The 26,272-nt window shown below is 44.5% G+C and overlaps 1 protein-coding gene across 1 annotated transcript in view; it reads left to right on the top strand.

Moving 5' to 3' along the window:
* The window catches only part of LOC121714726 (regulator of G-protein signaling 3-like), a 96,688-nt gene that overhangs the window by 14,968 nt on the left and 55,448 nt on the right, over positions 1–26,272 (top strand). Inside the window, exons 5-9 of the mRNA XM_042099744.1 lie at positions 2,891–2,949; positions 3,983–4,077; positions 4,276–4,344; positions 9,273–9,333; positions 23,267–23,357. Of these exons, the coding sequence (XP_041955678.1) occupies positions 2,891–2,949; positions 3,983–4,077; positions 4,276–4,344; positions 9,273–9,333; positions 23,267–23,357 (375 nt within the window). The remainder of the gene's footprint in view (positions 1–2,890; positions 2,950–3,982; positions 4,078–4,275; positions 4,345–9,272; positions 9,334–23,266; positions 23,358–26,272) is intronic.

The raw sequence follows: 26,272 nt of genomic DNA, 5'->3' as shown, positions 1-26,272 counted from the left end.
ATCGGGCTAGCCATGCAAATAAATCACTGTTTTACACCCATTTACGAGGCTCAATGTATCTCCACACTTCATTGGTAGACTTCCGAGGGCCCTGACATTTAAAACGAGACATTGAGAACTTTGAAAAAGCACTGGTAGTTTACTTACAAGACGATTTATACAGACAGTATCTTCACGAAGTTTAGCGTTTGCAGCCATCTTGAATTTAGTCACGATAAGTCGAGCAACGAGTAAGAATGAACAGCTATGATAAGGGATCAGATTCCAAAAACAATTCAGTGGAAATGCATGGATTCCAGTTGCTGCTACTGGAAGAAGCAGGAAGTAAGTGGGAGAGATAGATGGGGTTTGGGAAATGACCGCAGGATGGGGTTTGGGAAATGACCGCAGGATGGGGTTTGGGAAATGACCGCAGGATGGGGTTTGGGAAATGACCGCGGGATGGGGTTTGGGAAATGACCGCGGGATGGGGTTTGGGAAATGACCGCAGGATGGGGTTTGGGAAATGACCGCGGGATGGCATTGAACTCTGGTCCTCGTAGCCACTTGGTCCTGGATGCTGCCAGTTTTGCCCCACAACCCCCCACATGATGCCCCACAACCCCCCACATCTCAGACCTGCCAACCTGTACTCATTTTGCGTAGCAACCACGCATTTTCAGATCAAAATACGCCGCTACGCTTTTTTACTTAAAACTACGCAAAACGAGCAGACATACAACTTCTCCGGAAAGCTCCTTGAGCATGTGAATCTGCCGTTTAGATAAATATTCAACATTAAAGATGGGTCGCTATCCAAAATGTGTCTTGCGAGTATGGCTATGTCTGTGTGTGTGTGTGTGTGTGTGTGTGTGTATAGTGTGTGTGTGCGTGTGTGTGTGTCTTGCGAGTATGGCTATGTCTGTGTGTGCGTGTGTGTGTATAGTGTGTGTGTGTGTGTGTCTTGCGAGTATGGCTATGTCTGTGTGTGTGTGTAGTGTGTGTGTGTGTAGTGTGTGTGTGTGTATAGTGTGTGTGTGTCTTGTGAGTATGGCTATGTCTGTGTGTGTGTGTGTGTGTGTATAGTGTGTGTGTGTGTGAGTATGGCTATAGTGTGTGTGTGTGTCTTGCGAGTATGGCTATGTCTGTGTGTGTATAGTGTGTGTGTGTGTGTGTGTATAGTGTGTGTGTGTGTGTGTGTGAGTATGGCTATGTCTGTGTGTGTGTGTATAGTGTGTGTGTGTGAGTATGGCTATGTCTGTGTGTGTGTATAGTGTGTGTGTGTGTGTGTGTGTATAGTGTGTGTGTGTGTGTGTGTGTGTATAGTGTGTGTGTATAGTGAGTGTGTGAGTATGGCTATGTCTGTGTGTGTGTGTGTGTGTGTGTGTCTTACGAGTATGGCTATAGTGTGTGTGTGTGTGTATAGTGTGTGTGAATGTGTGAGTATGGCTATGTCTGTGTATAGTGTGTGTGTGTGTATAGTGTGTGTGTATAGTGTGTGTGTATAGTGTGTGTCTTGTGAGTATGGCTATGTCTGTGTATAGTGCGTGTGTATAGTGTGCGTGTGTGTGAGTGTGTGAGTATGGCTATGTCTGTTTTTGGCTGCATGCATGAAGGCCGACGTGAGCAATGTTTGTTTTCTCGGCTCGAGGTGCTACTCAAACAAATCTGCATCATGCACCACAACCCCCCACATCACTCACCACATCATGCACCACGACCCCCCACATCACATCATGCACCACAACCCCCCACATCATGCACCACGGCCCCCCACATCACTCACCACGACCCCCCACATCACATCATGCACCACAACCCCCCACATCATGCACCACGACCCCCCACATCACATCACTCACCACAATCCCCCCCCCCACATCACATCACATCACATCACTCACCACAACCCCCCCCCCCCCCACATCACATCACATCACTCACCACAATCCCCCCCCAGCCCCCCCCCCCCCCACATCACATCACTCACCACAACCCCCCCCCCCCCCCCCACATCACTCAAATCACATCGTGTCTCACAATGTCCTTTGTCACTCATGCAACTCTTCAGCAGTGGTCAGCCATGTCCTCTGCAGGCACGTCAAGCTTGACTTATGCAGTCTCAGAGCACACACACACACAGACACACACACACACACACAGTTTCAGCACCATCTCTCACGGCATGTGACGTCAGTCCCGATGTGAACACGGCAGCGCTCCAATGTTGCGTCACATGGCTCATGGCCTGAAGTGTTCTTCTGGATGCGTAGCTGGATGACTGTTTACATGTGGACGTTGTGATGGGAACGTTTTAGACACATAATAAGCTGCTGTGAGGTCATGGTGATTTCAGTATGACTTGTATGGTGTTTTTATTTTATTTATGTCAATTAACATGCTGTGCCTCAAGCCACAAATTGTTAAATTGATGCTACCATTTGAAAATAGACATAAATGCAGAATCAATGCAGAATAATGACAAATAAGCTCTTGCACTTTCTGTTTATGAATATGAAGCTTTATTAACATGCATGTGAAGTTTAAGCAGCAGATGTTTGAGTCAGATAATGACAGTGCCAAGGACATTCATACTGTTACATACTGCTACATTTGTATCTACATTTGTATTTGTTGTGTATCTGTTACTCATAGTGATCAAAGCTCCTGTTGAATGTATAAATGTAAATGCAGATATGAATATTAAACATAAATATGCTTGCATAACACAGTATTTTCCTGTAAATGGTGCAGAACACAGTATTTAGCTGTAAATGGTGCATTTCACAGTATTAAGCTGTAAATGGTGCAGAACACAGTATTTAGCTGTAAATGGTATGAACTGTGTGCAATGAGTGTGAAGTCTGTGCATCTGGTGTTGCTCACGGTCTCATTCATTTCTCTCCATCAGTCTTGGAAGCCAGGGGTCTTCAGAGGAGCCGCTACAGACCATGTGACTCATACGTGAAGGTGTGTCTGTGTGTGTGTCATACGTGTGTCTCTGTGTGTGTGTCTGTCTGTGTGTGTGTCTCTCTCTCTCTCTCTCTGTGTCTTTGTGTGTGTCTCTCTGTGTGTCTCTCTCTCTCTCTCTCTCTCTCTCTCTCTCTCTCTCTCTCTCTCTCTGTGTCTCTGTCTCTTTTCTCTCTCTCTCTCTCTCTCTCTCTCTCTCTCTCTCTCTGTGTGTGTGTGTGTCTCTCTCTCTGTGTGTCTCTCTCTCTCTCTCTCTCTCTCTCTCTCTCTCTCTCTCTCTCTCTGTGTGTGTGTAATGGCCTGGAGAGAGAGGAGTATGCAAAGCATGAACTGCACAAGAGTTGTCCATCATCATCAGAGAGGAGGCAGATTTGTTTAATAGATAAACACACGAGTACACATTACTCTTAACCAAGAGCATGGAATAAACACATGAGTACACATTACTCTTAACCAAGAGCATGGAATAAACACACGAGTACACATTACTCTTAACCAAGAGCATGAAATAAACACATGAGTACACATTAAGAGCACGGCGACCTGATTTGGGCAATGTTGTATGATGCTGTGTGGTCCATACATTGTGAATTACACTTAACCTATCTATTATATGAGTGGTTTGGCAGTTGCAATTCATTTATAAATAAAATGTAAAAATAGTATTTATTTATTTATTAAAAGAACAGTAGATATAAAGAAACACATCAAGGCATTTAATGTATCTGTTCTTTAGTGTAAAATTTTAAATGTGTTTCTGTCGGCATTTAATGTATCTATCTTTAGTGTAAAATCTTTAATGTGTTTCCGTCGAGGCATTTAAAGTATCTTTTCTTTAGTGTAAAATTTTAAATGTGTTTCTGTCGGCATTTGATGTATCTGTTCTTTAGTGTAAAATTGTAAATGTGTTTCCGTCGAGGCATTTAATGTATCTGTTCTTTAGTTTCTATGTGTGTGTGTGTGTGTGTGTGTGAGTGTTTCCGTCTTTAGTGTAACATCTTTAATGTGTATCTGTTCTTCTTGTCTTGTCCAGCTGGCCGTGGTGCCTGATGCTGACCACACCAAGCGCTGGAGGACTAGAACCATCCTGGACTGCAGGGCGCCGACCTTCAACGAAACCTTTGTGCTGTAAGTGACCCTAAACTGACCTAATCATGTAAAAACAACACACACACACACACACAGCCACACACACACACACCCACACTCACTACTGCGCTGTGTTCAGTTTCTCTGAGTGCTCCCAGCATGGGGCTGTTGTGTTGTGATGTTGTGGTGCAATGATGTTGTGGTGTTGTGATGTTGTGATGGCCTTGTGTCTTTCAGGGACCTGGGAGTGGAGGACCACCTCAAGAGGCTACTGGTGACCGTCTGGAACCGCAGCAGGACGTCCAGGTAGGCAGAACAACCAGCGGCCTCGGCCTTGGCCTCAGTACCTCTCTCTCTCCTTCCCCATCACATGGCCCAATGACCACAGAGGGAGGCTTGACCAGTGCATGGAAAACAGTTCTAGGTCCTGAGAACAGAGGTCACTAGCATGTTTTAGTGCGCGGTCATCCTCTTGGTCACTAGCATGTTTTAGTGCGCGGTCATCTTGGTCACTAGCATGTTTTTGTGCGCGGTCATCTTGGTCACTAGCATGTTTTAGTGCGCGGTCATCTTGGTCACTAGCATGTTTTAGTGCACGGTCATCTTGGTCACTAACATGTTTTAGTGTGCGGTCATCCTCTTCGTCACTAGCATGTTTTTGTGCGCAGTCATCTTGGTACCTAGCTTGTTTTAGTGCGCGGTCATCCTCTTGGTCACTAGCATGTTTTAGACCTTAGCACGTGGTCATCCTCTTGGGTCACTAGCATGTTTTTGTGCGCGGTCATCTTGGTACCTAGCATGTTTTAGTGCGCGGTCATACTCTTGGGTCACTAGCATGTTTTTGTGCGTGGTCATCTTGGTCACTAGCATGTTTTAGTACGCGGTCATCCTCTTGGTCACTAGCATGTTTTAGTGCGCGGTCACCTTGGTCACTAGCATATTTTTGTGCACGGTCATCTTGGTACCTAGCATGTTTTATTGCGCGGTCATCCTCTTGGTCACTAGCATGTTTTAGTGCGCGGTCATCCTCTTGATCACTAGCATGTTTTAGTGCGCGGTCATCTTGGTCACTTGCATGTTTTAGTGTGCGGTCATCTTCTTGGTCACTAGCATGTTTTAGTGCGCGGCAGGCCCGGGGTGGGTAATCGGGAGAATCGGGAGAATTCCCGGTGGGCCGCTTCACTTTTGGGCCGGTCGAGGAAAAAAATATTGACATTTGTCACGTTAGTCTAACTTCTCTTAAAGTAGGCTACACGTTCCGCATTCTGTGCATGGCACCGTTGCCTCTGCATGGGTTGTAGCCTACCGTGTGAGGTAGTTCTCCCCTCCCAAAAAGAGTTGGTTGGGTCCATATAACCCGTCTTTTCCAAAAAGTTTTCTCAGATACGGATAGCCGGGCCGGCCCTACAGTAGCCATAAGCGTCAGGAAGGGTGGATGGTAGAAAGAGGCCAGGAGGGACTGAAACGGCCAGGTAGATGCTGCTAAATGTGCCAAGCTTCTAGATTAGGCCTACAGACAAAAGTGGCAACTGGTAAAGAGAGATAGCCTATAGGCAATGATTATTAGCAGTTATTGGGCTAATATTGGACGTTTGTAGCGTTGTCAAGCTATTTTCAAGCAACATATTAAATTACTTCAAATATTAGCCTTTTGTATCCGATTCATAGACTTTGCAGTATGCAAATATTAATAACAAAACTGAAGTTTGATCTGTGTAGGCCTATGCGGTAAAAATTGTAGCCTCTGAGCAGCAGATCAACCTGTCGACCACTGAAAATGATGAGCCCGAAATTAGTGATGAGGAGGCCATGACTACAGGGACAAGTAGAGAGGATAAATTAAAGTTATTTAATGTAAGAAAGAGCAAAATATTTATGCTACATGATGAACCTATATGCCTTCGTTTGCTTAGAAGAGGGTGTAGTAAAGGAGTGGGCTGAATCACCAAACAGCAGTATAGCCCAATGGTCCCCAAACTACGGCCTCATTCTGGGTGGCCCCCCAAAACATGTCCGTAGTATAGAGCATCCGGTCCGCACGGGAGTACAACATCGTCAAACTAAAACCTCCGCAATTTCCCCCATTCATTCTCTATGGCGAGTCTTAACAGTACACATGTAATACTCGATTTGTCCACCGGTGGTTGTTTTGGCGCTGTTTTGCGTTTGCCATCGAAAACGGAATGAAATGTAGGCCTACCTGCAAACAATGTAAGAGGCCTATGCTGACTGCATCAGTGCTCAAAGTATTTTAAAAATGTATCAATTAATTGTTAATAACTAACTAACTTCTATTGAAGTCATATTTGGGACTTTCTGGGATAATTATTTCTATTTTTTATTCACTCGTTCAAATGTTCATACAAAGAGTTCACAAAGTTCTCATCAGGTGACTGAAAGTTAGAATGGTGGTCATTTCAGACCACTTCAGCACTTCATAAAATTCTCATAGTTTGAGAACTTTAAATTATTTGTAGGATATTCACAACTTGAGCTGTGTATGCAAAGACACAGAATTCAGAGTTCACACATTTTTTAATAAAATATACTTTTGGGACTCCCTGCTAATACTTTTGGGAATGCAAACGTTTTTTTATTGGTATTATTTAATTTTACACTGATATGGCATGATGACAATATAAACACAGCTAACAATGGTATTAAATTGCAATAGCCTATGATTAAATGTAATAAAATATTCAACTAAGGTAGACTGCTGTTGTTCACAGCACTAAGCTATTTATGGTTACTGATATAGGCATACTCCGCCAGGCATAGTGAGCTGGCCCTCGGAAAAAAAAGTTTAGGGACCACTGATATAGCCTACCCATGTAAAAAACATGTAGCCTAAACATTAGTTCAATATGCCTCTTTGTGGAAGCGTGGGATAGGCTACATTTCAAAGGCTTTCTTTCTTTCTGTCTTTCTTTCTTTCTGTTTTTGTTAACTTGTGGAATAGTGGAATATTTTTTGTTAACTTCTCAGTTGAAGTGAATTATTATATAACCTTTACACATTTGTTGAACCATGGTACTAATAAAAACTATAGGATAGTAAGAGCTGAAATGTTGCTTCATTTATCCAATTTCCACCACTATGGAAAACGTGGGCCGGTCTTGGGCCTGAAACTCCCGGGCTGAAAAGTGGCCCCACTCCGGCCCTGGTGCGCGGTCATCCTCTTGGGTCACTAGCATGTTTTTGTGCGTGGTCATCTTGGTACCGAGCATGTTTTAGTGCGCGGTCATCCTCTTGGTACATAGCATGTTTTAGTGCGCGGTCATCCTCTTAGGTCACTAGCATGTTTTTGTGCACGGTCATCTTGGTACCTAGCATGTTTTGGTGCGCGGTCATCTTGGTACCTAGCATGTTTTAGTGCGCGGTCATCCTCTTAGGTCACTAGCATGTTTTGGTGCACAGTCATCTTGGTACCTAGCATGTTTTGGTGCGCGGTCATCTTGGTACCTAGCATGTTTTAGTACGTGGTCATCCTCTTGATCCTCTTGCATCCAAGCAGCTGACTCCACTCATTACCCTGACTGCAGGGTTGTGTTGTTGGGCTTATTCACAGGACAGTCCAAACTACCTGAACTAAGACCTGAAGGGCCCTTACTGACAACACCCTGAAATCCCTAAAACACGCTGTCGTCCTTTTGTAGGTCACTGTTAAACATGTACACCTGCTTAATCTCCGGAATAACACTGGTCAGCCAGGCCTGCCGCATCTGACCGCACGCTATGCCACGCCACGCTGCGCTACTCTATGCTACGCTACTCTATGCAACGCTATGCTACACTACTCTATGCAACGCTACGCTACGTTGTTCCACTCTAATGACCGAACCTGAGTGGAGAATTGGAACACAGTTGGCCTCTATGTGCAAGAGCACTCTGATAACCTGCTCATGTATAACCCAAAACCTTTCCAAATCGTAATTCCAACTCGGACGATAATCCTAGTTTGGTACAGGACACATCAGTGCCCCTGTGTAACGAGATGTGTGAGATGTGTGTTAGATGACTCTGAGTGTGTGTGTGCTGTGGGAGATGTGTGTGATGTGTGTTAGATGACTCTGAGTGCGTGTGTGCTGTGGGAGATGTGTGTGATGTGTGTTAGATGACTCTGGTGTGTGCTGTGGGAGATGTGTGTGATGTGTGTTAGATGACTCTGAGTGTGTGTGTGCTGTGGGAGATGTGTGTTAGATGACTCTGAGTGTGTGTGTGCTGTGGGAGATGTGTGTGCTGTGTGTTAGATGACTCTGATTGTGTGTGTGCTGTGGGAGATGTGTGTGCTGTGTGTTAGATGACTCTGAGTGTGTGTGTGCTGTGGGAGATGTGTGTGATGTGTGTTAGATGACTCTGGTGTGTGCTGTGGGAGATGTGTGTGATGTGTGTTAGATGACTCTGAGTGTGTGTGTGCTGTGGGAGATGTGTGTGCTGTGTGTTAGATGACTCTGAGTGTGTGTGTGCTGTGGGAGATGTGTGTGCTGTGTGTTAGATGACTCTGAGTGTGTGTGTGCTGTGGGAGATGTGTGTGATGTGTGTTAGATGACTCTGAGTGTGTGTGTGCTGTGGGAAATGTGTGTGATGTGTGTTAGATGACTCTGAGTGTGTGTGTGCTGTGGGAGATGTGTGTGATGTGTGTTAGATGACTCTGAGTGCGTGTGTGCTGTGGGAGATGTGTGTGATGTGTGTTAGATAACTCTGGTGTGTGTGTGCTGTGGGAGATGTGTGTGATGTGTGTTAGATAACTCTGGTGTGTGTGTGCTGTGGGAGATGTGTGTGATGTGTGTTAGATGACTCTGAGTGTGTGTGTGTGTGCTGTGCATGTGTGCTCTCACTGTGTGTGTGTGTGACTGTGCGAGTGTACTGTTTTAATTAAGAGGATGCGAGTGTGCTTTATGTATTATGGATGTGCTCTTTTGTGTGTTGACATTAGTGAACTATCTGCATACTGTGTGCGTGTGCGTATTTCCTGTTTTTTGTGTGTTTTTGGTGTGTGAGTGCCCTGCATGTATTAAAGGAGTATATATGTTTGATATTCTGTGTGTGTGTTTGTGTCATTGTGCAGTTGCTTGTTTTGTTTGTGTGTGTGTGTGCGTGTGATTATACTGCTGTGTGTGTGTGTGTGTGTGTGCGTGCGTGTGTGTGTGTGTGTGTGTGTGCGTGCGTGCGCGTGTGTGTGTGTATACTCCAGTATGCCATGTGAAGATTCCATTGTGAATGTTCCTCCTCAGACGCAGTGACCTCTTGGGCTGCATGAGTTTTGGAGTGCGTTCGCTCATCACTGCACAGAAGGTCAGTTCTCTTGTGTATGCTGTACACACGCACACACACATATACACACACACACACACACACACACACACACACACACACACACACAGCAGTATAATCATACACTACACACACTCACACACACACAGCAAGTGCACCGTGTATCAAACAAACATCAAACATATCTTTTCATTCACATGCAGAATACTTCACTTCATGGCTCATGCATTTGCATACCTTAACATAAGATTTTCATGATATGACCCACACACACACACATACAGCAGTATAATCATACACACACTCTCAAACACACACAGCAAGTGCACCCAACCATGTATCAAACATGTATTGCGGTGCATTTCTACCATAGACTGTATACAGTAGGATTTGTGCTGATGACCATTCTCCAGATCTGCTTAATGTCTCTGGCTCTTTTAATATCTTTTCATTCACATGCAGAATACTTCACTTCATGGCTCATGCCTTAACATAAGATTTTCATGATGTGACCCACACACACACACTTCACACATACACATACACATACAGCATGGAGAGCAGGAGTTCATCATATGACACACACACACACACCTGAGCCCTCTCACTGGAGCAGAGCTGGAGTGTGGAGTATGATTAAGGCTGCCAGTCTACTCCGCCCCCCCCCCCCCCCCCCCCCACACACACACACACACACACACTCACACACTCACACATACACACACACACACACACACACATTCCCACGGGGGGTCTGAAAGTCACACTTAGCCCTGTCAGCCCTCATCAGGACCGATGGGGTTAGTGACGGGGTGAAACATCGGGCACCACTGTCGCCATGGCTACCACAGGACCACAGTGCTGGTGCATATGGTGTATTGTTTGGTTTGTAGGTCACTGCGGCCCATACAGTGTCTTGCACGTTTACACTCATAGGAACAGTGTCTTCCCTAGACTAGTTCCTCACCTTTACACTCGTAGGAACAGTTCCTTCCCTAGTCTAGTTCCTCACCTTTACACTCATAGGAACAGTGTCTTCCCTAGTCTAGTTCCTCACCTTTACACTCATAGCAACAGTGTCTTCCCTAGTCTAGTTCCTTCCCTAGTCTAGTTCCTCACCTTTACACTCATAGCAACAGTGTCTTCCCTAGTCTAGTTCCTCACCTTTACACTCATAGGAACAGTGTCTGCCCTATAGGTATCGACCGATATGTTTTTTTGATTATTATTACCAAAACAGGAGGCCGATATGATTATTATTACCAAAACAGGAGGCCGATAACCGATATGTAAAACTGATATTTCAGTTGTCAAAAAGGGGGGTAGATAGTAGCCTAGGCTATGGCGATATGCTGAAAATTTTCATTCAAAAGCATTTAATTATGCTAACTTTTCTTTCTTCTTTTGATACACAATTGTTTATCAACTTGCATCACTTGCAAGTGTAAATCCTGTGTATCATGTTAATCCAAGAGCTGAGTGATTATTAGGGCCCGAGCACCGAAGGGCGCAAGGCCCTATTGTTTTTGTAAGGATTATTATTATTATTATTATTATTATTATATTAACTTTGTCTCAGAGCGTTTTCCTTTTTTGAGGTGGTTAAGATGGGTGAAAAGTCTTGAAATTTGGCACACACATCAGTTGTCACGCAAAGTAGTTAGGTACAAGAGCTTGGCCCCGGGCGTGGCCCAGGGACTCAGTAGCGCCCCCTTAGGTGATTGAGGCAGTGGTTGCACATACTTTCAGCTAGACGCATCAAATTTGGTAGGTGTGTGTATCTCCCCAAGATGAACAACTTTCGTATGTACAATGCATTAGCCACGCCCAACAGGAAGTGAGGTATTTGGGATTTTGTGCAGACTAATATGTGATGAAATATGTGATGAATCATGATGCCAAAAGAGGTGCTTCCCATGGGTGAAAACGCATGAAATTTGGCACACACATCAAGTGATACAGTGAATAGACAGGGATAAAAACTTGGCACCGGGCGTTGCCCAGGAACTCCATAGCGCCCCCTTATGTCACTGTGACTTGTGGTTGGCATATAGTTTTAGATACACACACCAACAATTTGGTGGGTGCATGTAACTCCCAAAAACAAACAACTTTTGTATTAACATGCCATTAGCCACGCCCACCGGAAGTGAGGTGATTGAGATTTTGTGCGTTGTAGACATGATCAATTTTAACGTACTCCTCCTAGACGGTTGATCCGATTCATGTCAAAGTTGGTATACATGACGCCGAGATGTTCCTAATTATAAATTGTGAAGCTTTTTTTTTATATGTTGTAATTTGACGAAATGGCGAAATTATTCATTTTAATACCCTTCCACATAAACAATAAATGTGTCATAATTCACCATGCATGGCTTGAAATGTTTTAAATTTCACAGGTCAATGAAGACCATGTCAATGATAATATTCACAGGCCCATAATGCATGTTTGGCATAGCACCACCAACTGGCAACAGAAAGAATGACAATTATACTGATGTCATATGATCAATTTGAACATACTCCTCCTAGACGGTTTGTCAGATTCATTTGAAATTTGGCAAATATTATGCCAAGATGTCGCTGATGTTAAATTGTGAAGGGATTTTTGATAAGTTATATATTTGATATGATTTTAATATCTCACCACATAAACAGGAAATGTGTCATAAATCACAGTGCATTGAATGAATTGTCTGAAACTTCTCAAGTTAATAGATATCATGATTTATGATGATATCCAGACACCCAATGGGCCTGCCTGACATAGCGCCACCACCTGGCCAAGCAGGAAATGTGCCAGAAATGGACAATGCCTTAAGTGATTGATCTGAAACTTTATAAAATATCAGATATCATTATTGTGATGATATTCCCATTCGTAATTCACAGGCCTAGCATAGCGCCACCATCTGGCCAAGCAGGAAATGTGAAGGAAATGCTCTATGCTTTGAATAAATGATCTGAACCTTTCTCATGTTAATAGATATTATAATTATGATGATATCCAGACACCCAATGGGCCTGCCTGGCATAGCGCCACCACCTGGTCAAGCAGGAAATGTGCCAGAAAATGGACAATGCCTTAAGTGATTGATCTGAAAGTTTACAAAAGATGTGGATATCATTATTGTGATGATATTCACATGTGTAATTTCCATGCCTAACATAGTGCCACCATCTGGCCAACCAAAAAGTGTATCAGAAATGTTCTTTGCTTAAAATGAATGGTCTGAAATTTCTCAGGTTGATATATATTATGATTATGATGACACCCAATGGGCCTGCCTTGCATTGCGCCCCCACCTGGCCAAGCAAGTACATCTGGCAGAATATAAAATACAAAAACAAATAGCACACGCATCAAATATGTATATTTCACTAATGCACCACGTCGGTGCTTTGCTGGATTCCGACATGTCACGGGTTGCGGCCCGCAGGTGCTTGGGCCCGCCATTGCCGCTTGCGGCTATATTTAGCAATTATTTTCATAGAGTATAGGCCTGCACAATGGCCTATGTGCTTGTTAAGGGACCTGTCACAAAGAGGATGCTTTGCCATCTGTGTGTGAGTGCACGAGAGAGGGAGAGGGAGAGGAAGAGGTGCATGCGTGATTGCAAGTGTTACGGTTGAATAGTTTAACAAAACAGTTTTAAAATAGTTCTTAGGCTATTTAAGCATGCAATTTGTGTCCATATGTACGCTGTAAGCTACACTTCTGTGAGCCTAAAAGGCACGTAATAGCCAGCTCAGGGCGCGACTTAGTTCAGGTCGGATTAAATTACAGCTGACCCTGGGTGCCTGTAGTCTTTTCTGACTACACTAACTACACTAACGTGCATCAATCGGGAATTCGCTAAATGAAGGAGGTGGGTGCTTTAGGCTACTTATTGATCCGGATCAAAGAGACAATAGCTTACAAAGTGGTGTTTTTGTAACTTCAGTGTAGATGATTGTGATTCACATTGCAACTTCAGCAATGTAAGGTACCTTCCTTACCTTCGAAAAATAGCTCCGTACAGCTGAAGCCCAGTCTACAGTCTGCCTCAGTGAGAATTCTAAACTTTCTGTGTTCAGTCTTATATCCTGATTGGCTGCATTCGTGCTAACTAACAAATCAGACAGTGTAGTGGGCGGGACAATGCTCTTGACCACAGAGTATCAAATGCAGGGAGTGAGAGACGCTTTACAGACAAAGTAGCACGTTTCATTCTTTATCCATTTCAGTATCGGCTTATCGGTGGAAAAAATGACCGATACCGATTATTATAAAAATGCTAAATATCGGCCCTAATAATCGGCCCGGCCGATAATTGGTCGATCCCTACTTCCCTAGTCTAGTTCCTCACGTTTCCATGCTTGTGAAAGGGCAGAGGTGTAGTCCGGTTGCTTGGGTCGGAGACAGAGGCTGAATGAGCTGGGACTCTGTTGGTTCTGATTGGATGAGCTGGGACTCTGTTGGCTCTGATTGGATGAGCTGGGACTCTTTTGGTTGGTTCTGATTGGATGAGCTGGGACTCTGTTGGCTTGACACCTGGAGTATGTATACCGCTGTGTGTGTGTGTGTATATACAATGAGCAGTGCTTCTACTTGGCCAGCTTCACTCGCGGTCCGCGCGTGGGATCACGCGGTATCACGCGACTTTAATTTGTATTTTCCCAGTGAGACGCTGCAACAACCCAAAAAAACGGTAGATGGCTCAAGTGAGCAGGGTGTCTCGTAAAAAGAAATGGAGCCTGGAAAACCCTACACAGACTTCACTACAGACTTTAGCAGACTGGTTTAGAAAAAATTGAATAGCCAGAAATATGCCTGCCCTGCCCTAATAAAGAAATATTTGGTTAACTGCGAGTGAATCCCGTTTGCAGCCGTAGAAGAAACAAAGGACAAATTAAACATTCTGGTTTTCTCCGAGTGCAACGATGATAGACAGACATCATTTGGACAAAATATAGAGCATATTAACCTCCGTTGCTCAGCCAAATGCTTTCCTGTTACGTCCTGTTATCAAGGAGTTACAGGCGATAAATGATTTTTGATGGTCACAAGTTTACTTCATTAGCGGTTTATTTTTTTGATTATTAAAGAGTGTTTTTCATTTAAAGGTTTGACTTCGTGCTTATTCAGTAGAGCATTTAGTGCTCTTCCCAATCCCAGACGTTCACATTGCATGTTTGTTTGAAATAGATGCAACCACGAGATGGGCTACGTGTTTGACCAGTTGTTAACAGACATTAACCAAGACATATAGCAGCAGCAATCTAGGGACTGTTCGTTATTTATTGAAGGGGCCACCGGAGGAATTTTGAGTGCTTCAGTCAAAAGTTGCATGACCCTCCCTTGCCTGCTAGAAATTGTTCAATGACCCTCCGACAGAATTGTTAAAAAAGACATGACCCTCCCCTGCCAATTGTCGCTGTCTTCCGCCCGCGCCACAGCCACACACTGTGATAACGTTCTTAAATCAATCTTTCCTGTGAGCTTACATGCTACCAGTCCTTCCTTTTCAAATGTGTTGCGCCTGTTTGCACAATTTTACAAATAATCATATGTGATTAATAATATGACAAATAATCCCTGTGCACGGGGACCGAAACAATGCATGCCGACTTTTTCCGTGTTTATCACGTATTTTAACTTCCCCCCGCTGTCTTGCCGTTTTAATGTTTTCCCGTAGAATATCCCATATTTTAATACTCTCATAACAGCCCTGCCATCGGGCCTGTCTCTGTGTTGCCCTGTTGCTACCCCTTGCCCTTCCAACGAAACAGATGTCTTCAAATCATCGTTTTTCTTTGCTTGAAGGCGAACTTAGAGTGATGTTAACCTATTTAAGTTTAACGGCGCGATAATCGTGAGAGCACGATTCATTGGCGCTTGCATGTTCGGCCTTATGTCTACGTGCGCACCTGAGGCTACTCAGCTGCAAGAGAAATAATTTCCCCTGTTTGTATGTTCACTCCAAGTTGGCCTACCATAACTTACCAACTCTGCACTGTAGCCCCTAACTGGCTATTTATATTTTTCTGTGAAATAAGCAAATGTATTTGTTCAACTTTATGAAGCAGAATTACGCACTAGGCTACTTGGAACATAACACATTAGACACAGGACAGATGTGTGTTATAGTGACAAAATATTAACTTTCACGTTTTACGATGTCTTTGTCATGGGGAAGTGTTTTTCCCCATGCATTTATTCTAGGCTACTGTCAGTGACTGCCGTGAGAGAAGCGGGTTCTGTGTTTCGTTCATGTCAGTGACTGACGCGAGAGAAGCGGGGTCTGTGTTGCGTTGCGTTCATTTATTTTCAATTGGGCATGCCGTGCCGTGTCGTCCACAGCTCAGTTCTGACAAAGCCGAATTTACTCCTTTTGAGTGTGTGCGTTTGTATGGTTATATTGCTTTACAGGGGGGATCCCAAGCAGCTTTCAGCCATAAGGCTACTTTGAGAACATTTCCTAATTCACCCGACACTAATATTCAAAATGTTGAAAACTATTTCGGCATAGCCTATTAACTGACCACCCGATTCACGTTGACTGGGGGGCAGGGGGGGCCATCAGACATTTGTGCCCAGTTAATCTGGCCCTGCCCCCAACAAATCACACCTTCCCACCAGCTGTGACAGCTTAAAAGAAGTCAAGAGGACTCCTAACTCACAGACCTATTCACAAACCTGCTGTTTTGAAATCCTATGCGGCTACAGGAGCTTCCAATCGTGAAGAAGCAATTTTGCATTGTAGGCATAACTAACATGCAATAACGCCGCCAACAACAACCAAAACTTGGCTACTCATTGTCAACATGTAAATTAAATGTAACATTATTGTGAATCAAATTAAAATGTTCTCTTTTGCAAACGTAGGCATAGGCATAGTAACAGATTAATTTAATAATGTTACAAAGATACTACATCAATCCGTATGTTTCATTAGGCTACTAGGCTATATAGGGACTATGCCTACTTGTTTATTTTTTACGTAGCCTACAATGGCCAGTTCAGACAAAGCCGAAATTACTCATTTTGAAACATTTGTATGGTTATATTGCTTGACTTAAATCCCAGAGAGTAGGCTAGGCTACCGCACCCCACACTGATGGGCCTAGCGGTCTTATGCGTTCAGTGTGGGGTATAAACAAGCTGAGAATTTAGCGGTGTCACGTCTGCCTGTCACAGACTTGGGGAGCTGAAGCTTGGGATACAGTTACTACAGTAACAGTATTTTATTTTACTTCTTATGGAATATTTTTTCACTTTTATAAAGGCTTTGTTTGAATGCTGTTGGAACAAATAGTAGTTGATTATGAAGGCAACTTTCTGTTGCAATATTCTGTGTGTTCTGGACTGCAGGTAACTTGTTAAGCCAGTGGTTCTCAAACTTTTTCTTTCATTCCCCACTTTGATCAAGGAGGCATTGACTGATGATGGTGGAGATAACGTGTTATCCTGAGGCATTTGCAAGTCAGCATCTCCGACGGTAGTCTACCCTATTAAAAATATAAGTTTTCGATGTCCCAAACGGAGAGCCATACTTTAATGTTTTAACGATCTCTATGCTACTCACCAAAATGTAGGCATGGGAACATGATGAAGTATCCAACTGTCGTGTGTTAAATTATTGTGATTACGAGCCAGTGGTTTTCAAACATTATACGTGACTCGGACATCTATGCAACAGACTCATATCGTCCTCGCATTCGCAAAATGAGGACATACAGACTGCTCAGATAACAGGTGTATCTCCAGTTATGCACGGTTTTAGTCAAGTCATTTAAATGTGCTGGTGAAACAGTTGTGTACTCTGGGCACAGTTCTGGGCACAGTTCTTCCAGAGCTTCGTGCCAAGTAATAAGCGTTGAGTCGAGATGTTTGTGTGAATGAAACGAAGCGTATAGGCCATAGACATGTGTGAAGCAATGGTGTAGAGATGACGCCACAGGGTTTTATTTAAGAGAGCCTACGTTTGTATGTAGGCAATTTATATTCACAATACTTAGGCCTACTAAAATAAATAGTATTTTATTTGTATTGGTTGTTTAAAGTAAAAAAAAAATTGGTCGGTCTTAACGCAAGTTTACAACCGGCAAGTCGGTCGGACTAAAAGGGGAAAAAAATAAATATTTGGGTCGGTTCTAAATTGACAGGGTCGATCGGGTTACGGCAAACAAAAATATTTTTAAGGATGGCCTGGCAGTGTTTTTTTGCGCGTCTGCAGAAGTCAGCCAAATATGAATGTAATTCTGCGCCATAAAGCAGATGTATTTGTTTATTGTACAGAATAATAAAAATGACAAGCAGTCAATTGACTACATTGCAGTCAAGAAGTTAATTGGCAAATTAATTTACGAAACCAAAACGTGGGTCATAGTTGTCTAAGCCTCTATTGCGTAGCCTGTTAAAAACGTCGCCAGATAGTATTAAATCGGCAACAACATTGTTTTCTGCAGAAGCCTATCCAAGGCTACAGATTAATTCTGAACAGTTATTTCTCTACTGGCTCAATTATCACACCACTGTTTTGATTTGCGTAGCTGCGTTACAGCCAACACTGACAATAATGTAGACAGCAAATTTCTATTTCGATTTCCGTTACCACCGTGTAGTCAAGCCTTAAGCCATACCCAAGTAGCCTAAATCGAGGTAAATCGAGCTTTTTCAGAAGGGGCGGCAGGCAGAGCGATGTACAGTGGCAGAGCGACGCACAGTGGCTGAAAGTGGTACTAAAGTTTCACGCAGCTTCACGCCTCGTAATGCGCGACTGAAGTGGTCATTTGAAAGCGATGCCCACTGTATATATATATATATGTATGTATGTATGTATGTGTATATATATATATATATATATATATATATATATATATATATATATATATATATCAGTATATCTCAGTATATGCTCCAGGTTTCTTATAATTAAGCAATAAGCCCCGAGAGGCCGCAGGTTCCACTGATTCTACAGCAGCTAAGGGCCATTGTTAAGGGGCGTTGTTAGGCACGACGTGCTACAGCTAAGGGGCGTTGTTAGGCACGACGTGCTAGTGGAGTAAAACCCCCATAGCTGTTGTAGAATCAGTGGAACCTACAGCCTCTCGGGGCCTATTGCTTTTCTAAAACTGTTACTATAAATACCTGGCAAAGTTTCATAAAGTAAAAGCGTTAAGGTTTATTATATATATATATATATATATATATATATATATATATATATATATATATATATATATATATATATAGTTCATACTCCATGCATACTCCAGGGTTCTAATAGATCAGTGCATACTCCAGGGTTCTCATAGATCAGTGCATACTCCAGGGTTCTTATAGATCACTACATACTCCAGGGTTCTAATAGATCACTGCATACTCCAGGGTTCTAATAGATCAGTGCATACTCCAGGGTTCTCATAGATCAGTGCATACTCCAGGGTTCTTATAGATCACTGCATACTCCAGGGTTCTAATAGATCAGTGCATACTCCAGGGTTCTTATAGATCACTGCATACTCCAGGGTTCTAATAGATCAGTGCATACTCCAGGGTTCTCACTAGGATATTTTCTGCCCACTTGCCAGCTACTTGCCAGTATTGATCCAGAGCAAATGGAGAAGTGATAAAGTGATAATAAAGACGTTTCTCTTGCAAATGAGTTCCAGGTCCAGTCTGGTGGGTTCTGCAAATGAGTTCCAGGTCCAGTCTGGTGGGTTCTGCAAATGAGTTCCAAATGAGTTCCAGGTCCAGTCTGGTGGGTTCTGCAAATGTTCCAAATGAATGCCCTCTACCTGCTGCAGTAGTGACGCCCGAGTCCTAACTAATTGACCAGTGGCCGTGCGGTGATTCACGGGTGTTTGGCTAATGTGTAGCCGATGGCGCGTGTGTGTGTGTGTGTGTGTGTGTGGGAGGGTGGCAGTGGTGGCAGAGTGTGTCGACGAGGCGTGAGCCTGGAGTAGCGAGTCGCCGAGTCGTATCGGCACTTTTTATAGAGCGGAGCCATCTGGCCACAACGCCTGCAGTGGAGCAGGAGCAGAGTGTGTGTGTGTGTGTTTCTGTGTGTGTGTGTGTGTGTGTGTGTGTTGTTTCTGTGTGTGTGTGTGTGTGTGAGTGTGTGTGTGTGTGTGTTTCTGTGTGTGTGTGTGTGTGTGTGTGTGTTTCTGTGTGTGTGTGAGTGTGAGTGTGTGTGTGTGTGTGTGTGTGTTTCTGTGTGTGTGTGAGTGTGTGTGTGTGTGTGTGTTTCTGTGTGTGTGTGAGTGTGTGTGTGTGTGTGTGTGTGTGCGCTAGTGTGTGTGTATGGGGCAGGAGGCAGCTGCAGTGGTGCACTCAAGCTCGAACTCTATGCCTGCCAGGCAAGAACAAAAGGGCAGGGCATGCTCACGCCGATAAACACACACACACACACGGACACACACACACACACACAAACACACACACACGGACACACACACACACACACACACAGACACACACAAACACACACACACACACACACACATATACATATGCATGCTCACGTCGGGAAACACACACGCGCACACACATATAGACACACATAGATACTACACTGATATACACGGTACACAGATAATACATAGATATACACGGTCCATAAATGTATACACGGTCCATATATATATATATATATATACTCCATATATATACTCCATATATATATATACTCCATCAACTAATTCCTCAACTTGCAGGACAAACTGCCGTTACTAGTTCTAAATGGATGGTTGCTACGGCCAAAGGCCAGTCGTTAGTTCTATCTCTCCCGTTGTCAAGCGGGCGTATCCCAAGATTCTGATGAACTTTAGCTTTGAAACATCGCTTTTACTTAGCCTGCTGTCATCCATCTAGCTAAAAGCCACCTCCGTCATATGCTACAATGTTGCAATGTTCTGAACGTCTGCATTTTACAGCTCGGATGCAACGTGACAGTTCATTTAAACTTCACCACGAGTTCGGCGAGTTAATATACAAGTGTGATACGGCCAAAAAATTGGATCTACTTCATAGGTGTGCAGATAAGATATGGTTAATGGTCGTTCTAAATTACGTAGGACAATGGGAAATTCAACCAAGCAGTGGAATAGCTATATCTATATACACACTACCGTTCAAAATGTGTTTACATGAGTGTGTGTGTGTCTGTATACATGTGCCATGTGCTTGCATGTGTATATATATATATATATATATATACACACACACACACACACACACACACACACACACGGATGTAAGCACATGACATGTATAAACACACACACACTCACACTCATGTAAAAACATTCACACATTCACACAAACAAGACACACACACACACACTCTCACTTCCTCGGTCACTGTCACAAACACACACTCCTGCTGTTCGTCGCAGACCACATCTAATATGCACACACACACACACACACATATTGGATTTTCACCAATCAGACACTCTCTCCCCTCCTCTCCTCCTCCTCTCTCTCCTCTCCCCCTCCTCTCCCCCCCCCCCTCTCTCTCTCTTTCTCTCTCTATCTCTCTCTCCCCCCACCCTATTCTCCCCCTCCTCTCTCTCTCTCTCCCCCTCCTCTCCCCCCCCTCTCTCTCTCTCTTTCTCTCTCTATCTCCCCCTCCTCTCCCCCTCCTCTCTCTCTCTCTCCCCCTCCTCTCCCCCCCCCCCTCTCTCTCTCTCTCTCTCTCCCCCCCCCTCCTCTCCCCCTCCTCTCTCTCTCTCTCCCCCTCCTCTCTCTCTCTCTATCTCTCCCCCTTCTCTCTCTCTCTCTCCCCCCTTCTCTCTCTCTCTCTCGCTCTCTCTCTCTCTCTGTCATGTGATCAGTTGATGCCATTTGTCAAGGCAGCTCTGCATCATCTCTGTACTCCATGTGTTCGCCTTTCACTCTCCATCTCTGGTATGTATGTTACACACTTTTACTCTGCTGTGTGTGTGTGCACTTCTGAGGGTGTGTCAGTGGTCCAGATTAAGTTTCAGTGGTTCTGATGGCTTGTCTGTAGTTCTGAGCTGCGGGTCCTATGTTGTCCTGTGGTGGTTCTTGGTGAGTTCTTTTCATGGTTCTCTGCATGTTAATCTTGTGTGGTTTGTTAGTGTCTGTATTTGTGAGAGCAGGGTGGAGAGCAGGGTGGACGCTCAGCCTCTTCTCTAGATCAGCAGGACATCTGGGGTTTCTACGTGCCATGTGTTTTTTAAAGTGCTTTCTCTGTAGGACATCTGTGTTGTCCTGTTTCCCCGTGTGTGTGCGCGTATGTGTGTGTGTGTGTCCTGTGTGTGTGTGTGTGTGTGTGTGTGTCCTCTCTTGTGTCTCTTGAATTTCCCCTGGGGATCAATAAAGTATCTATCTATCTATCTATCTATCTATCTATCTATCTATCTATCTATCTATCTGTCCTGTGTGTGTGTGTGTGTGTGTCCTGTGTGTGTGCATGTGTGTGCGTGTGTGTGTGCGCGTATGTGTGTGTGTGTGTGTGTCCTGTGTGTGTGTGTGTGTGTGTGTGTGTGTGTGTGTGTGTGTGTGTTCAGTGTCTCTAGATTAGAGTGCCATGTGTTTTTTAAAGTGCTTTCTCTGTAGGACATCTGTGTTGTCCTGTTTTCCCGTGTGTGTGTGTGTGTGTGTGTGTGTGTGTGTGTGTGTGTGTGTGTGTGTGTGTCCTGTGTGTGTGCGTGTGTGTGTCCTGTGTGTGTGTGTGTGTGTGTGCGCGTATGTGTGTGTGTGTGTCCTGTGTGTGTGTGTGTGTGTGTGTGTGTGTGTTTGTGTGTGTGTGTGTGTGTGTGTTCAGTGTCTCTAGGTTAGAGTATTTTCTGCTGTTCTGCTGGTTACTGTAAGTTACTGACTATTAGCAACTTTCTGCAGCTGATACTGGGGTGTGGCTTGTATAAAAAAGTGCTTCACCATGACATGAAGCATTCCTCCTGACACACACACATACACACACACACATACACACACCCCTGGCATGAAGCATTCCTCCTGACACACACACACACACACACCCCTGGCATGAAGCATTCCTCCTGACACACACACACACACACACACACACACCACACACACACACACACACACACACACACACACCCCTGGCATGAAGCATTCCTCCTGACACACACACACACACACACACCCCTGGCATGAAGCATTCCTCCTGACATACACACACACACACACACACACACATACACACACACACATACACACACACACACCCCTGGCATGAAGCATTCCTCCAGACACACACACACACGCACACACCCCTGGCATGAAGCATTCCTCCTGACACACACACACGCTGTTGGGGGCTGCCGTGACCTACTGGTTAGCGCTTCGGACTTGTGACCGGAGGGTTGCCGGTTCGAACCCCGACCAGTAGGCACGGCTGAAGTGCCCTTGAGCAAGGCACCCAACCCCTCACTGCTCCCCGAGCGCCGCTGTTGTTGCAGGCAGCTCACTGCGCCGGGATTAGTGTGTGCTTCACCTCACTGTGTGTTCACTGTGTGCTGTTTGTGTTTCACTAATTCACGGATTGGGTTAAATGCAGAGACCAAATTTCACACACACCTCACAGGATCAAAAGAGTATATATAAATACACACATACACACACACACACACACATACATACACCTGGCATGAAGCATTCCTCCTGACACACACGATTGCGATTTGCGATTGGAACATTGGATTGGAGTGTGTGTGTGTGTGTGTGTGTGTCTTTCCTGGAGTGTATTCTGAGTGTGTGTGTGTGTGTATCTTTGAGAGTTTACAGTGTGTGTTTGTGTTTCTATCCTAGAGTGTCTTCTAAGAGAGTGTGTGTGTGTGTTTGTATCCTGGAGTGTAATCTGATTGTGTGTGTGTATGTGTATCCTGGAGTGTAATCTGATAGTGTGCGTGTGTGTGTGTGTGCGTGTGTGTATCCTATTCTGATAGTGTGTGTGTTGTCTCTGCTCCTCAGGTGATTGGCGGCTGGTATTATCTGCTGGGGGAGGAGTTGGGGCGCAGCAAACATCTGAAGGTGGCCGCCCGGCGCATCAAAAGACCTGCTGGTGAGGAACAGCCCCACCCCGAATGTGTGTGTGAGAGAGAGAGAGAGAGAGAGAGAGACACTTTATGTGTGTGTGAAAGAGAGAGAGAGAGAGAGAGAGAGAGAGAGACTTTATGTGTGTCTGAAAGAGAGAGACACTTTATGTGTATGTGAAAGAGAGAGAGAGAGAGAGAGACACTTTATGTGTGTGTGAAAGAGAGAGAGAGAGAGACACTTTATGTGTGTGTGAAAGAGACGGAGAGAGAGAGAGACTTTATATGTGTCTGAAAGAGAGATATTTTATAGAGACATATTTTAACTATGTAGAAAATGTTATGAATTCACTGTGTTAATCGCTAACGTCTTAAAGTGACCCCCCCCCCCCCCCTTGTCCAAGTCAGCTACTGCCACAAATTGAATCCAATTCTGTGAAAAAACTGATGTGTGTGTGAAAGAGAGAGACACTTTATGTGTGTGTGAAAGAGAGAGAGAGAGACACTTTGTGTGTGTGTGAGAGAGAGAGAGAGAGAGAGTGACACACTTAATGTGTGTGTGTGAGATATATATATACAAGAAAACAAGCACCAATTTAAAAGTAACAATTCTATCATCCCCCACACCATGAGCTATACCTACCTAGGTATAACAATGACAGCATCAGGGAGTTTTAACATGGCAGTGAATGCACTAAAGGAAAAAGCTCGAAGAGCCCTAAATGCAATTAAAAGAAAATTTTATGATCTCCAAATTCCAATTAAAATCTGGCTTAAAATATTTGATGGTGTTGTCCAGCCCATTGCAATGTATGGTAGTGAAGTATGGGGTCCTCTCAGTCATAGCTATACTCACTGGGACAAACACACAATAGAATCTCTACATGCTGAGTTCTGCAGATACATTCTACAAGTACAGAGAAATGCATGTAGAGCAGAATTAGGTAGATACCCACTTATCATTAACATCAACAAAAGAGCACTCAATTTTCTGAATCACCTTAAATCCAGCCCACAAGACACCCTTCATTCTAAAGCCCTCCAAACCCAAGAGCTGAACCCAGAAAAAAGTCCCCTACATCAGTTGTTGCAGAGACTAACTGCCTTGCCACACACCCACTCTGATCAGTCTCACAACAACACTGTTTTCCAAAAACCAATTAGAGTAAACCAAATTATGAAACAATGTAAAGAAGCCTATTTGGAATATTGGAAAAGAAGAAACTAAAAATCAAAGTAGATTACAATGCTATCTGGCTCTAAACTGAGAATATAAATTAGCAGAATATCTTAATACTGTCAGAGATAAAAAACAGAGACTGACCCTAACCAAGTACAGGCTAAGTAACCACAAATTGGAAATCGAAAAAGGAAGACTCAGAAAATCATGGCAACCAAAAGAACACAGAATATGTGGTTACTGCATGACAGGTGAGGTCGAGACAGAGATGCACTTCCTCCTACAATGTACATCCTTCAATCAAACAAGAAACCTTTTCTTCAACAAATTTAACACACACAGACACACACACACACACACACCACACACGTGCATCCATGTGGGGATGATGTCACTGGTTCTCACTGTTAAAGAGGTCAGCACTAAACCAGAGGTCTTTTTTAAACATGATGGAGAATGTGAACATATGCCTGTGTTTGTGAGTGTGTGTGTGTGTATGCGTGTGTTTGTGAGTGTGTGTGTGTGTGTATGCGTGTGTTTGTGCATGTGTGTGTATGCGTGTGTGTTTGTGAGTGTGGTGTGTATGCGTGAGTGTATGCGTGTGAGTGTGTGTGTGTGTTTGTGTATGCGTGTGTTTGTGAATGTGCGTGAGTATATGCTTGTGTGTGCATGTGTGTGTATGTGCGTGTGTGTGTATGCGTGAGTGTGTGTATGCGTGTGAGTGTGTGTATGCGAGTGTGTGCGTGTGTGCGTGTGTGAGCGTGTGTGTGTGTGAGTGTGTGTGTGTGCGTGAGTGTGTGTGAGCGTGTGTGTGCGTGTGTGTGTGTGTGTGCGTGCGTGTGTGTGAGTATATGCGAGTGTGTGTGTGTGCATGTGTGTGAAACTCTCTTGTCTCCGGGTGTGTTGCAGTCGTTGGAGAGCACATCTGTGAGTATATGCGAGTGTGTGTGTGCGTGTGTGTGTGTGTGTATGCGTGCGTGTGTGTGCATGTGTGTGAGTATGTGCGTGTGTGTGCATGTGTGTGCGTGTGTGTGTGTGTATGCGTGTGAGTGTGTGCGTGTGTGAGTATATGCGAGTGCGTGCATGTGTGTGTATGCGTGTGCGTGTGTGTGCATGTGTGTGCGTGTGTGTGTGTGTGTATGTGTGCATGCGTGTGTGTGCATGTTGGAGAGCACATCTGTGTACAGTACAGAAACACTATTAATAGTGACAGCAAGCAAGCAGTGCTCCCCGGCTCAAGCCCTCGACACACTTTCCGTGAGATTAAATCTCAATCTAAAGAGTTTATCAGTGTTTGTGAAGCCTAAGCCTCTTTACGCTGGGGGTTCCGAGGGTCCAGGGGGGGGTCCGGGGGGGGGGGGGGGGAGCGCTGGACGGTCCGTGCTTAATCACCTTTCACACTCCGACAGCCAGACGAGTCTTTCAGGAGGTTCCCAGGCGGACACCCCACTGGGCAGCTCATCGCTGCTCTTTCTGCCCTATACAAAGCCCTATGGGCGGCCCAGCCCTCCAATCACGGCTCACGGCTCCGGTCGCCGCGGTGATGATCGTGGAGCGGCGGTGGTGCTTCTGAAGCGCTTCACGGTGCATCAGCGGCACTCTAAATCTACGTGAGCGATCGCTCCTCTCCTCTCCTCTCCTCCTCCTCTCCGCTCCTCCTCTCCTCCTCTCCGCTCCTCCTCCTCTCCGCTCCTCCTCTCCTCCTCTCCGCTCCTCCTCTCCTCTCCTCCTCTCCTCTCCTCTCTCCTCTCTCCTCTCCTCTCC

The sequence above is a fragment of the Alosa sapidissima genome, chromosome 8 (genome assembly GCF_018492685.1).
Source record: "Alosa sapidissima isolate fAloSap1 chromosome 8, fAloSap1.pri, whole genome shotgun sequence".
NCBI lineage: Eukaryota > Metazoa > Chordata > Actinopteri > Clupeiformes > Clupeidae > Alosa > Alosa sapidissima.
Note: the sequence above shows the minus strand (reverse complement) of the source record. Positions and strands in the feature narration are given on the sequence as shown.